Below are 13746 nucleotides of genomic sequence, written 5' to 3' on the forward strand. Positions count from 1 at the left end.
TGAAAGATCGATTCTTCAATCAAAGATTTGGGCGGCAACGTTGCAGATCCTGATGCAATGGATATTCCGGTCACTTTAATTTCATCATATATTTTTTGTAGGCATTATGCCGTTATATGCTATTAACTTGGATGCTGTGAGTTTGTTCGCAGATTCATCCTTTACGTTTTTAGCGGTGTTGAATGATGTAATCTCTCGATTTGAATGAATGAATATCATTTTGTTTTTGTCAAAAAAAATCAAATATTACCATATCTCAATTTGTTATAGTGTATCTCCAATGATGCAAGTTAGCTTAAATGGCTACCACACGTCCAAATCACATATTCACTCCATTAATTTAATCCTTAATAGGACCAGATACGATCAATTATGTTGTAGTGTATCTCCAATGAGAGAGAGAGAGAATGCTTGTAGAAATCTTGCGTCCCAAAAGTCATCCCTTTTATTTATTCTCCAAGAAAAGTAGCTACTCCAAATATTAAGCTGGTTAATTAAATCACGGGTTAAATTATTTTGATTACGGTTTGAGGAACCATATATACCAATACCCCTAGCTCTCCACATTTACATTTTTAGACCGCAGCAAAAAAAAATAAACACCCATCCCCAACCCTCACTAATGGTGGAACAATCAAACATTGTGGAAACTAGACTCCTGACCCGTAGCACAGGTCATACCACATAGAATTTAATCGAATCATTCACAATAATGTAAATATATATAATTGATAGAAGTTTTATATCAGTTTTAAAAATATGTTCACTTCTAAGACAACAATAGCAACAAAATGAAATGGTAGCATAGATAACAAAAAGGTTTGAACATTAATTATCAAGATATATTACGAAAGACTTCGTGATAAACAACATTTGAGATCGTATCAATGTTCTCCCCATCTCCATCAACGATTAGTATTTTCAAACATTGTTTTGAAGTGACTCTGGAAATTGCAACGTACAACTGACCATATGCGAGAACACAGGACTCGGCAAATAAATTCCAACATTTTTAAGTGATTGCCCTTGACTCTTGTTGATTGTCATGACAAATGAAACAGATATTGGAAATTGTCTTCTCTAAAATTTGAAAGGAATTTTAACATCAGACGGTTGAAGAGATAACTTGGGTATGAAAACTTTTTCGCCGATGTTACTTCCAGATATAACCTTTGCTTCAAGTACAAATTTTTTCATTCTAGTTATGGTTAACCTTGTTCCATTGCATAATCCTAACTTTAGATCAATATTTAACAAAAGCATAATTGGAACTCCAATCTTCAATCTTATCTTGTGATGTGGGAGTCATGAAGCATTTATTGTGTTGAGAAATTCTAGAGTGTGGACATCATCAACAGCATCACAATTTCCATTATGTATCAATGGAGTATCATAGCTCAAATATGTTTTCTCTTCACCAGGCATTAAATCTAACATGTAATCTTTGATCTGATCCACTATTGAGTTTGTTGGAGCAAGTATTGCTTTGTCCTGAAAATATGATATATCAGTCATACCATCTAATAGGTTCGGATAAGTGCTATCAACAATGGATATATTAGAATTGTCGTGACAATTGATGAAATCAATTAATTACCCCTTTTTATAATATTCAACTTCAGGAATATCACCATCCATGATAACCTTGGACCCGAAAAACAAATTCTCCACGCCCATTGCACCTGTTTGTTCGTTAAATTTTAGTTAATTTAGCGATAAAGTTATAATTACGCTGTGTACACTGAACTTTCCATAAAACATAACTAAAGAATTTACCCATATACTTCCTCAATCTGCCAAACTGTACAATCAACACAACAGGCTTAGTGTTGTCATGGGTTGAAAAGTAGTTTTCAATATCAGTTGCAAATTCACCCCAAAGAGAGCAACGGATCCTTCTGTGCCTGAAACATTAAATAACTTAATTGAATCGATCATGAGAATAAAGTCATAGTTGAATCGATCAATATTGCATAGCTTACTCTAAATTCTCTAGTGTAAGATCAATTACTTTGCTTTTTCTTCCATTTTTCTCGGTTTCTCTTACACTATCTGTCTCGACTACATGACCAAGGACATCTACATATAAAAAATTTCCATTATCATTTACATAAACAGCTAGAAACAAATTCGTATATAATAAAGGTAGGATTTCATACTAGCAACCACGTCCTCTTCCGGAGAGATCAAAATGTCTTTGAAAGACACGAATTCAAACACGTTCTGAGGCACATTGCTTGCATTCACCTTATAGTAAATCTCGCATTTTCCGACATGTTAAGTTTGTACTTGTGTGGCAAGAGTTTGTAATTCCCCTCATTAAATCCTACCATGACATTCTCTAGCTTATATGTTCCTCCTTCTTTAACCATTCATTGAATCGTTGGCACCAGGTACTTACGAATAGTGGCATGGATCCGTCCTCGCTAAACAAAAATAACATGTCACTAACATAAACCCCATAATATATGTTATCGTATTGGCAACTTGAAAAAAGGATAATTTATTTATACATGAAGTTTATATAATATACCTTCTCATCAACCAATATCATGTTCATGAAGATGATATCGTCTGGATTTTCCTTATCACGGATCAGCCATATATGGGTCACACGTACAATCAACTTCAAATCCTTCTTTCCACCTGTCACAGCTGAAATGGGGGTGAAAATGTTTGCCATCTTAGCAAGTGCAAGAAACAGTTAGTTTTGCTTAAAGAACAGAATAATTGTTTTCTCACAACTAAGTGGTATTTAAATAGGTAATTTGCAAGTTGAATTTGAAAGTTTTAAATCTGAATGATCATAGTCTTATATTGGTAATAATTACTATTCATTGCAGCCATAAAAGCAATTAGTGCATATTGCTTTTGAATACTTTGCGCCCTTAAAAAACAAACAACAACAATGATCAATATTAATTGATTAGCATAATGCTTGGTAATGCCTTTTGACCCATAATGCATAATTACTATTCATTATATACCGTTAATGAGCAATAAGTTTATTTTATTCACAATGAAATATCAATAATCTATTTCATAAATATATGAAATTTGACTTTGTTACATGGAGGACAGTCAAAGTAGGGCGAATTAGGGCAAACATGTTTGGCAACCAAGTCTAGCTTTTGAAAAGTCGTCCCTAGCATATTTTTCGTGATCTATCCAATATTTTTTGCCAAAGCCTAGTTTTAAATAAAAGTGATGCAATAACTTTTATTATGGTTTTCTATCGATCATGATATATATTGAAAGAAATTAGATAATGGGTATGCAATCGTTAATATAGAATGTTTTTCAAGTTAATATTAGGAGAGAATATGGTTTAAAAGTTTGTTATGAGATCTACGGTTGAGAGTTTGAATCAACGGGTGTGATCGAGTGTGAAAATAGAGTTTGAACATGTGAGATTAGATTAACAATTAGTGTAGGGGGTTGTTGACCAACTTGATTAGCATTTACTTCGTCTTCAATTGCATTAAACGTGTGTTATACGTTTTCAATTAGCGTTAACTAAGTTATATGAGAGAACATTTTTAGAGTTTGAATCAACGAGTGTGATCAAGTTTAAAAATAGAGTTTGAACGGGTGAGATTATATTAGTAATTAGTGTAGGGGTTTGTTGACCGACTTGATTAGCATTTACTACGTCTTCAATTGCATTAAAAGTGTATTATACGTTTTCAATTAGCATTAACTTAGTTATATGAGAGAACATTTTTTGAGTTTGAATCCACGGGTTTGATCAAATGTGAAAATAGAGTTTGAACGGGTGTGATCAGATTAGCAATTAGTACATGTTTAGGAGTGAAAAATGCTAGAGATTAGGGCAAAGTAGGGTGAATTAGGGCAAACTTGCCAACCAAGTCTAACTTTTATAATAAAGGATTAGAAAGAATATGCCAAAAGAAAAAACCTTGTGCAAATATCAATTAAGTCCACTCAAATATCAATGTGAGAAAACTCTATCAAACTTCTATGAAGAGTTTCAAAGAACTGATCCTATCATTTGTCAAAAATTTGAACAACGAAAATACAATAGACAACGTCTACCTATCAAAGGCTTTGTATTGGTTCAAGTGGTCTATCTTGGCATGTTTTCATTGGAGTACTGACCTTTGATAGGTACGTAGACGATGTCTATTGTATTTTCGTTGTTCAAATATTAGGCAAATGATAGGATCAGTTTTTTGCAACCCTTGACCGAAGTTTGATAGTTTTGGGTCACTGGTTAAGGAAGCCAAAATAGAAAATTTTGGGTCATGCTAACCAGTGCTTCCAGAACAGTGCTTAAGGAAACCAAACGAGGAAATTTTCGGTCGAAAAGCAAATAATTAATTTCGATCAAAAGCAAATAATAGTAGGATAAAATAATTAATTTTAGGTCAAAAAGCAATCAATAGTAGGATAAAATAATTAATTTTAGGTCAAAAAGCAAATAATAGTAGGATAAAATAATTAATTTCGATCAAAAGCAAATAATAAAGGCCTTGACCATCCCCTCAAAAAAAAAAAAAAAGGCCGACCATAATTTATTGTATTGTTTTCGATTGATGAAACCTATATAAAGTCCTAAATAGTGAAACAAAAGAAATCATAAACATACTTAGGAGAATCTTGAGAGAAAAAGAGCAAAAATAATATGTCTCGTTTCTTAATCCTAGTTGTTGTGTTTCTTTTTTGTGTCGCATCGTCCTATGCAGCTAATGATGTAAACTTGCAAGATCTTTGCAAGCAAACCAAATACCCTTCGTTTTGTTTAACTCTTCTCAAATCAAAGCCAAGAAATGTAGGTGGAGACCTCGTTAGTCTAGCACGATACTCCATTGACGTGCTTAATACCAATGCTTCCGCTACAGTCACTCTAATAAAAAAGTTGATTGCGGAAAGCCGTGGTGTTCCCAAGAAACAAGCCCACTACAAGGATTGTTTGGATCATTTTGGTGAGGATGGAATTCTTGGTGATCTTCTCGAAACTCGGCTACTCTTGAAGAGTTCTGATTACCAGGGTGTGAATATCCATATGGCTGGTGTCATGACCAATGTTGATGACTGTCTTTCAGGATATTCATCTGATACCTCTTTGCTTCCAAAATATGCAAATGATGTCAATCAAGTTGCTGATATTATTCTTATTATTGCAGCCATATTATTAAAAAAGTAGACTATTAACTTTGTTTTCTGTTTCTTGAATAATGTTACAATATATTAGTCAGTTTATGAGAAATTTTGTCCAAAAAATATGAGAAATAAAAAGTTAGAGATTAAACAATATTGTTGACACATATATAATGAGATCCTTGAACAATAACAATATTGAATTGTGTTTACCGCTCAATTTTTAAAGTTATTATTGTCAAACAAATGCGCATAGTGAAACTTATAATGTGAAACATGAATCCACATATGACAAGGAACTTACAATTTGAAACAAATGTGCATAGTTTTTTTTCAAAGTGAATTATAATAATTTATGCTTAACTCATTCTTAAATTTATAGAGCATTGTTACTTAGAATTGGTGGGTGATTTTCCATTGGTAATGCTTGATTGATCTCAAAGTGGAAATTATAATATTGAATATTGTTTTTAATTGATTCAGAATTAATGACCTGAATAAGAGTGCATATACCTTCAATTTAGAAGAAGAAAATAAGCATGTTATTTAAAGAGAAAATATAATTTTTATTTCTGTAAATGAAGTCGCAAAAATCACCTTAAATTTACACACTCCTGTCTAATAATGTTGATATTTACGAATATGCATTTTTCCTCGACTATGTGTCATTCGAAATTTTGAATTTTTTTCACAATGTAGTAATTTTTATTTGATTTGATTTATATTAACTTTATTCCTAAAAAAAAAAATCAACTTTAATAAATATTTTTTTATGTTTATGAGTAATTAAGTTCATTCTTATCACCTTGTTAAAAAAAAAAGTTCCTTCTTATCACTTTCTTTAAAAAAAAAGTTCATTCTAATCACAATTGTTTTCAATTTTTTTGGCGATAAATAATGAGTTTTTTGAATCACTAAATAATATGAACTTAATTAGTGTCTTTCATGCACTATTAAATTATTCCTTATATTTAAAAAAAAAAAAAGTTTTGCTTTCACCAATATGTATCATTGAATCACTAAATAATTTGAACTTAATTAGTGTCTTTCATGCACCATTAAATTATTCCTTATATATAAAAAACGTTTTGCTTTGACCAATATGTATCATTGAATCACTAAATAATTTGAACTTAATTAGTGTCTTTCATGCACCATTAAATTATTCCTTATATATAAAAATCGTTTTGCTTTGACCAATATGTATCAAAGATATTGTATACTTTGTACACCAAAAAAAAAAAAAAATTGTATTTTGAAACCTTTGCAAGGCATTTGTTTAATGTTTAATACAAAGATAAAATAAAGATATGGGAATTGACCATAATTTATTGTGAATTTTTTTTTTTCAACTGATGAAATCTATATAAAGCCGCTAATGTGGAAAAATAGAGAAGAAACAAATACACTATGGCTCATTTCTTAACCCTAGTTGTTGTGTTTCTTTTTTGTGTTGCATCCTCCTATGCCGTTAATGTTGTTGATGTGCAAGCTATTTGCAAGGAAGCCAAAGACCCTTCTTTTTGTTTAACTCTTCTCAAATCAAAGCCAGGTGGTGTAGGTCAAGACCTCAATAGTCTTGCACAATACACCATTGACGTGCTTCATACCAATGTATCGAATACAGTCACTCTAATCACAAAACTAATCGCACAAAGTGGCAGTGATCGCAACAAACAAGACCATTACAAGAATTGTTATTCTCATTTTCTATTGGATGGAGGAGCTCTTGGTGAGGTTGTGAATGCCCAACAACAATTGAAGGCTTTTGATTATTATAATGTATACACTCATATGAATGCTATCGCGACCGATGTTTATGACTGCCTCACCGGAGATGAGAGTGTTCATCAGGATGCAAGGGTTTTATCTCTCTATAAAGATACATCTTTGCTTCCAAAATATGTTGATGTTGTTGGCCAAATTGCTCTTATTATCACAAATATGGTGTTGATATTACAAAAGTAGATAACTAGTTTAGGTTTCTATTTCTTGAATAATTTTATAATAAATTAGTCAATTTGTCCAACTTAATTTATTGTCTATTTCTAGTTTGCATGATGTGATTCTTGTCTATAGTTTGTACTTTCTAGATATAAGGAGGCCCTTTAAACTTGAACAATATTGAATTGGATCACCAACATGAACATTATTCCATCAAAATAAAAGTAAAATGAAATTAAAAATGGTTCAAGAGATAAAGTTTTTCAAATAAAGTGACATTATTGATCATTTTACAACACCCGATTTTCTATGAACTTTAAACTCTCAAATTTCCGTAATATTATACCACTTTGATCAATCAATCTAGCAATTTTATTAGGCAAGGTGTGCCTTAATGAACTCATTATCGAAACATATATATTAAAAGTTGTGCATTCAATTTCTTAAAAATTAAAATATTATATTTTTCAATATAAAGTTGTTCTTTTTAAGTTGCTTGTCATGAAGCACATCAATTGTGTGTTGTGTAGGGTCAAGAAGATCTACGCCTTTTGCTCCTCCTGACTTTAAATTGAGAAAATTTGAGGAATATGACTGAATTGGAGGAATCATTTAATTATTTGATACTACTCCCTCCATTCCTTTTCTTTTGATGTTTTAGCTCTTGACACAAGTTTTAAGGAGTAATTAAAATGTCCTTATTTATCATTAAATTCACATATAATAAACCAAAGGTCACAACTACTTTAATAGTTTATTGTGTTTTTCAACAAGGGTAAACCTGAGAAAATAATAATAAATTCACTAAAACATCAAAAGTTTTGAAATATAGTTGAAGTTCTAAAACATCAAAAGAAAATGAATGGAGGGAGCATCAATTAGTTATTTTAATTTTGCATCTTGTCAATTATAATTAATGCTATTATTTTGTCAAAAAGAAAAATTAATGTTATTATTCTTTTAAAGAAATCATATTGTGTTATTAAATGGTAAATCTCTACTGTCACTCCTCGTGAGTTTAGCTAAGCTGGTAAGGACAATGATATGCAATAAGTCTGGGGTTCGAACTTCGAACACTAAAAAAAATCGTAAAACTACGGCTTAACCTGCAAAAGTAAACAACCATAATTACAATTTTTAGTAAATAAAACCATTTACTAAAATATTACTTTCAGTTTTTGCTTTCAAATACAGAGTATTTTGTTTGTTAAGCCTTAAGGCACATTTTTGGTCTTATGGCTTATAAGTTTGTACGACAAAAAATACTCGTTTCGTAGCTACTATCCAATTTTACAAAAAATAAAAAATAAATAAAAAAATACTTGTCACATATTTGGTCTTTTGCAAACATTTTCAACAACAACTAAACCCCCAATTTTATATTGATGTTTCACTATTCTTGTTTGATTATTTTTAACTTGGAAATCCTTGAGAAATGACCAAGATTGTCTTGTTTGTACATCCTTAAAAAAAAAAATTGTCTTGTTGTACATCTAATTCAAATAACTAAGAAACAATCAAATTCATTATCCAAGATTTAAATAGTTTGATATAGAGCAATGATATTTGAACAATCATTTCTTGTGACAATTTTTTGGACAACTTAAATTATACAAAGAAATTTAGGTAGTTGTACAAAAATCAAAGCAATAGAGAGAAAAAGTAAAAGGATAATGTGAATATGAGAGAGAAAGTTGTCACAAAAGTTGTCAAAAAATGATTGTTCAAATATCATTTCTCTTTGATATAATATGAAGAACTTGGTCACCTTGTAACATCTTTTGAGAGTAAATGGTATCATATGATTATGCAGGCTTCTCTCAAAAAAAAGAATTATACAAACTATCAATACAATGAATAAATTATTTGATTTTCATCGTACAAAAATTTGCATTTCTTTATGTAAAAGAATCAAAATGACGAGCTTCTCAAAATAATATTTACAACCAACAAAAGAACTCGCATTGCAACCTTATCCAAACCATAACTGACCCAAGCATAAGGTGATCTAATTAAACCTCACATTAGGCATCCTAAAAATCATTTTCTTATAAGAAATTACGCCCCCGATAAAAAAGTATACAATATTTTACTAATTAATATACATGAATAGCGTACACTCTCTTTAGTCATTGTTATAAATCAAAAATCATTTTTAAATTCATTGTATAATTGATATATCTTTGTCTGTAATATTGACTAAATAAATAAGTTAATCAATAAACTTAGAAAATAGTTTTTTATTTATAATAGTGAGCATAGAGGTATACATAAAATTAAAGAAACAAGTTGTCTTGATACAGATGACAAAGTGTTTTATTTTGACCTAAAAAAAAGTGTTTTATTTTGAATATAAATATCTGAGTTTGAATATATCTTGCGTTGTGTAACTTATGATTTTTTTTTTCATACACAATGCTCAACTAAAAATTAATAAAATAAATCTCGCTTAAAAGTTTTACTAGTAAATTTAGCTGATCATTTTTAATTGGTCTCCTTTTTAGTCACATTTTTTTCATTCACAATGCTCAAAGAGACCTTTATTTTTTACGGAAAACCTTGAAACCTTGTTAAAAAAAACCCAACTTCAATTCCATAGTTTATTTTTGTGTGTTTGTAAATCGGGTATCTTCTATATGCACAACTCTCTATCAGACCTTTTTTTTACGGAAAACCTTGAAACCTTATTAAAAAAAGTCCAACTTCAATTCCATAGTATATTTTTGTGTGTTTGCAAATCGGGTATCTTTCACATGCACAACTCTCAATGAGACCTTTTTTTTTCACAACTCTCCTTTTTAGTCACATTTTTTTTCATTCACAATGCTCAAAGATACCTTTTTCTTACGGAAAACCTTGAAACCTTGTTAAAAAATTCCAACTTCAATTCCAGTTGGCCTTAGTATATTTTTGTGTGTTTGTAAATCGGGTATCTTCCGCACGCACGACTACGGGAACTAATCTCTTGAGCTTTATGAGACTCAAATGGGAAAAAAACTTCTTAGTTTTAACGTTGTTACATGTTCAATGCTGAATTCGAACCCAAAACCTTAATTAAGCTAGAAGAAATCGGTGTCATCTCATCTAAACGCTCTTGAGTTCTTGGGCAAAGTATCTTATACGTAAAGTTAATAACTTCTATAGTTCCTTTAAAATAAATGTAAAATACATTTGAAAAATGGAGAAGGGATGGTTTTTTATTAAATAAAATGGCACTATTGACCATTTGATAACAGGTCCTGACTCCAAATATTTATCCCTTCCTAAAAAACTAATTCATTATCCAAGATTTAAATATTTTAGTATAATTTGAAGAACTTGATCATCTTGTCGAAGATCATCAACATTCTTTGCAAGTAAAGGGCTGGTTTCATCTTTTTTAAGACCATCCCTACATTGAAGAAGAGATTGCATAACATCAGCTGCATCTTTAACCATGGCTGGATATTGTCCGATTGTCAATTCTAATTGGGCAGCTACAAGCTTAGTGGTGGCACTAATGATTTCTAATGAACATTGAAAGTAAATTGTAAGATTATTACCACTTTGCAATTTAGTGATGAGATTAGATGTGTTGGCCAAATTTTCATCAAGCACCTTAATTGTGTATTGTGCAAGATCAACAAGATCTACACTTTTTGCTCATCCTGGTTTTGAGTTGAGAAGATTTGAACAAAATGAAGGATTGGAGGCTTCTTTGCAAATGACATCTACATCAACAACTTTGGCTGAAATTGAATTGGAGGAAGCAACACATAGAATAAGAATCACCAAGTAGAGAGAGAAATATTGACTCATTTTGTGTTGTTTTTCTTTATTATTTCTCTCTTTTTCTTGTGTTTTCATATTGATTTTACAATGGTTTTATAGAGTATGTGGATGAATATGTTAATATTTTATATGAATTAATTATTCAATTGTTTCTTCAAAATAATTATATTCTAATTGCATTCTAGTCAATTACAATGAATTATAATCCATAAAAATATCTATTTTATAAAAGAAGTCAAATTATGTTGTTCAAACCTCAATATTAAAATTGCAATCACTTATTATTGTCCCGGATTGTTTTTTTTCCTTTAGTTAAATAAGATATTTTCACATATTTTTAATTTTCTTTCGATTGTTTTTGTGATTTCGTCGTCTAACACGACTTTGTGTATTTTGATTTCTCGTCTTTGTGGGGTGTGTCTTAGTGTGGTGTTTATTTGATTCAGATTAAAAGATTAGTTTTGATCAAGTGCAGATTGAATCAATGACTTTTGCGTCGTCAACGTTGCAGACCCATAAACATGAGTATTTTGGTGATTTGAATATTTGTAGATGAATGTTATTATACTTTGTAAAAAAACCACATTTATTCTCCATTTTTTAAAATAGATAAAAGTTCATGGACTAAAACCAAAATTTTAGATATTTGAATATTTATTTGGTCACACCCTTCGGGAAGGAAACCAATGTGCGGATTTTATGGCCAAACTTGGAGCTTTATCAAATGTGGATCTCTTCATCCATCCTTCTCCTCCGGGTAATATTATGAGCCTTCTCAAGATCGACGCAACAAGAACTTTTTTCTCTTAAGGATTAGTTCTTGTTTTTTTCCCTGTTTTCCCGGCTTTTCTTTTTGTTGTTTTGTTTAGCTTTGTAACAAAAAAAAAAGGTATTTGAATGTTTAAGTCTAGGGTTTCCTTTTGGGTATTATTATTTTCAATTTTACATTTCTAGGGTTTCCTTTTGGCTGTTTTTATCTTAACTTTGACTCTAATCTCTGATTTACTAAATCGAATTTCAAGTATGTGATGTCTCTTGATTTGTGTTTCTCAATCATATTATACTAAATTTTTGCTTTCAATCTATATTGTTAGGGTTTTTGACATCTTAGTTTGGGGTTTTTTCCTCATTATATTGCTTATTTGATTATGCAATTAGAACTATGAATAGTATATTGTGTTATGAAATCATTGTTATATGCTCAAAATTAGGGCTTTTGTCATACTCTTCAATATTGGAGATGTTTTCATACGTTGTTGATAAAAATATAATTTGAGCTAAATGTATATCTTGATAGGGTTTTGTTGTGATTTCACAAGATAGGAGATGTAATATAAAGGTTTCTTTGTAATTCTTCTTGGTTTGAGTTCAATGTTATAATGTTCGCTTGATCCATATGTGCATGTTGTTTTCTTAATTTACAATTTCTTATTCATAAACCTTTTAAATTGGTTGATATGATTTTGGTTGGTAAATGTTTTGTGCTATTGTGATTATAGTTGGTTACTGTTTAGGAATTTAGTCTATACACATCTTGATTGATAATGGCAAATAATATTTGAAATATTATGTATTTTTTAAACCATTGAAGCACATGTAGTTGTCCTTGATATTGTAACATTGTTTTGGATGTCATTGTTGTATATACTATGTTACTGGAACTTGTTACGTCATTGACATTACATTGTTCCATTGTCTGGGAGTTTTGACTAACTGTCCCCTTTTCTAATGTTAATGAATCAGAGCTGCATGGAAAAATGGAGGAACAATAGAAATATGTGATAAGGGGACAATGGAAAAGGCATGACCCTCTTGGAGTAAGCCCTAATAGAAAATATGTATCGATTTGTTTTGATTTTGTATCATGACTTTGATATGTACATCTTGTGGTCAGCATTATAAGCAAAAATGTATTTTTTAGATTCATCGACTAAATGGCATGTGGTATCTATATTATAGTCCACATACATAATTTATTGAACGAATCTAAAAACTGATTTTTTTTTTTTATTTTAATAGTGAACACAGGGTGTGTGTATAACAATATAAGGTCTTTCTTTTGACATTTTATTTTGTTTTAAAATAATAAAGTCTATAGAATAATTAGTCTATTTGATGGAACATTATGTACGACTTAATTATGAGACCCCCATTAAATATGAGGATGATATTATTAAAGTATATGTAGTTAAGCTTTATTATGAAATGAGATAGCATTAAAACATAAAGACTATTATGTGCGTAAAGATGTATAACATCGTACATATCACGGGTAAGTAGTTATCATTTCTTCATATAGATAAAAAATATTAGAAGTAATATTTATATTTGATTGACCTACAATGATAATACTACATAGAATGTTATGTAAGTGTCATTAGTTACTCTCATAGTGATGGTGGTGCATTACATGCTTCGGCCTGGAACCACTATGTACCTTAGATGTAGGAGTCGAGTACTTTATTTTTGCTCATACATTTGTGCGAAACAGGATAACTATAAAGTCGGTTGATAGGTACTCCACACATCATGTTGAGAGACATGAGTGACCTGATGAAATTCGTCAGATCACATGACATTATTGCCCCTTGGGTGACAGTGATGTGTTCCTAGATATTACTCATTGTTTATAATATTAAAAGTAAGATTTAATATTATTTTCAACGTTACAAGATTATACATGGTCACACACATACGACATATAGATGAGAGTTAGATAAATAAGTGAAACTTATTATTCAAGGGTGTGTTTAGCTTACGGAACTGCTTAGCTTGGAAAGCCCACGAGTGGATACTTACCTTTGAAAATCCCAAAAGTTGTTTCTTGGCTTGTAGAGCACACAAATAGTTCTATGAATAGAATCCTTGAGATGAAGTAACAATACACTTAACCTAGTTCAGTTGTTAGAA

The 13746-nt window shown here is 30.5% G+C and overlaps 2 protein-coding genes across 2 annotated transcripts; both read left to right on the forward strand.

Annotated features, from left to right (window-relative positions):
- The first annotated feature begins 4608 nt into the window (after nt 1-4608).
- On the forward strand, nt 4609-5254 carry LOC25495744 (pectinesterase inhibitor 1). Its single transcript, XM_013595975.2, has one exon. It carries the CDS (start codon nt 4646-4648, stop codon nt 5165-5167), a length of 522 nt encoding a protein of 173 aa, XP_013451429.1. The 5' UTR covers nt 4609-4645; the 3' UTR covers nt 5168-5254.
- A 1277-nt stretch (nt 5255-6531) lies between these two features.
- LOC25495745 (pectinesterase inhibitor 2) lies at nt 6532-7089 on the forward strand. Its single transcript, XM_013595976.1, has one exon. The coding sequence runs from the start codon at nt 6532-6534 to the stop codon at nt 7087-7089; it is 558 nt and encodes a 185-aa protein (XP_013451430.1).
- The last annotated feature ends 6657 nt before the right edge of the window (nt 7090-13746 follow it).

This window comes from Medicago truncatula, chromosome 6, assembly GCF_003473485.1.
Source record: "Medicago truncatula cultivar Jemalong A17 chromosome 6, MtrunA17r5.0-ANR, whole genome shotgun sequence".
Taxonomy (NCBI): domain Eukaryota; kingdom Viridiplantae; phylum Streptophyta; class Magnoliopsida; order Fabales; family Fabaceae; genus Medicago; species Medicago truncatula.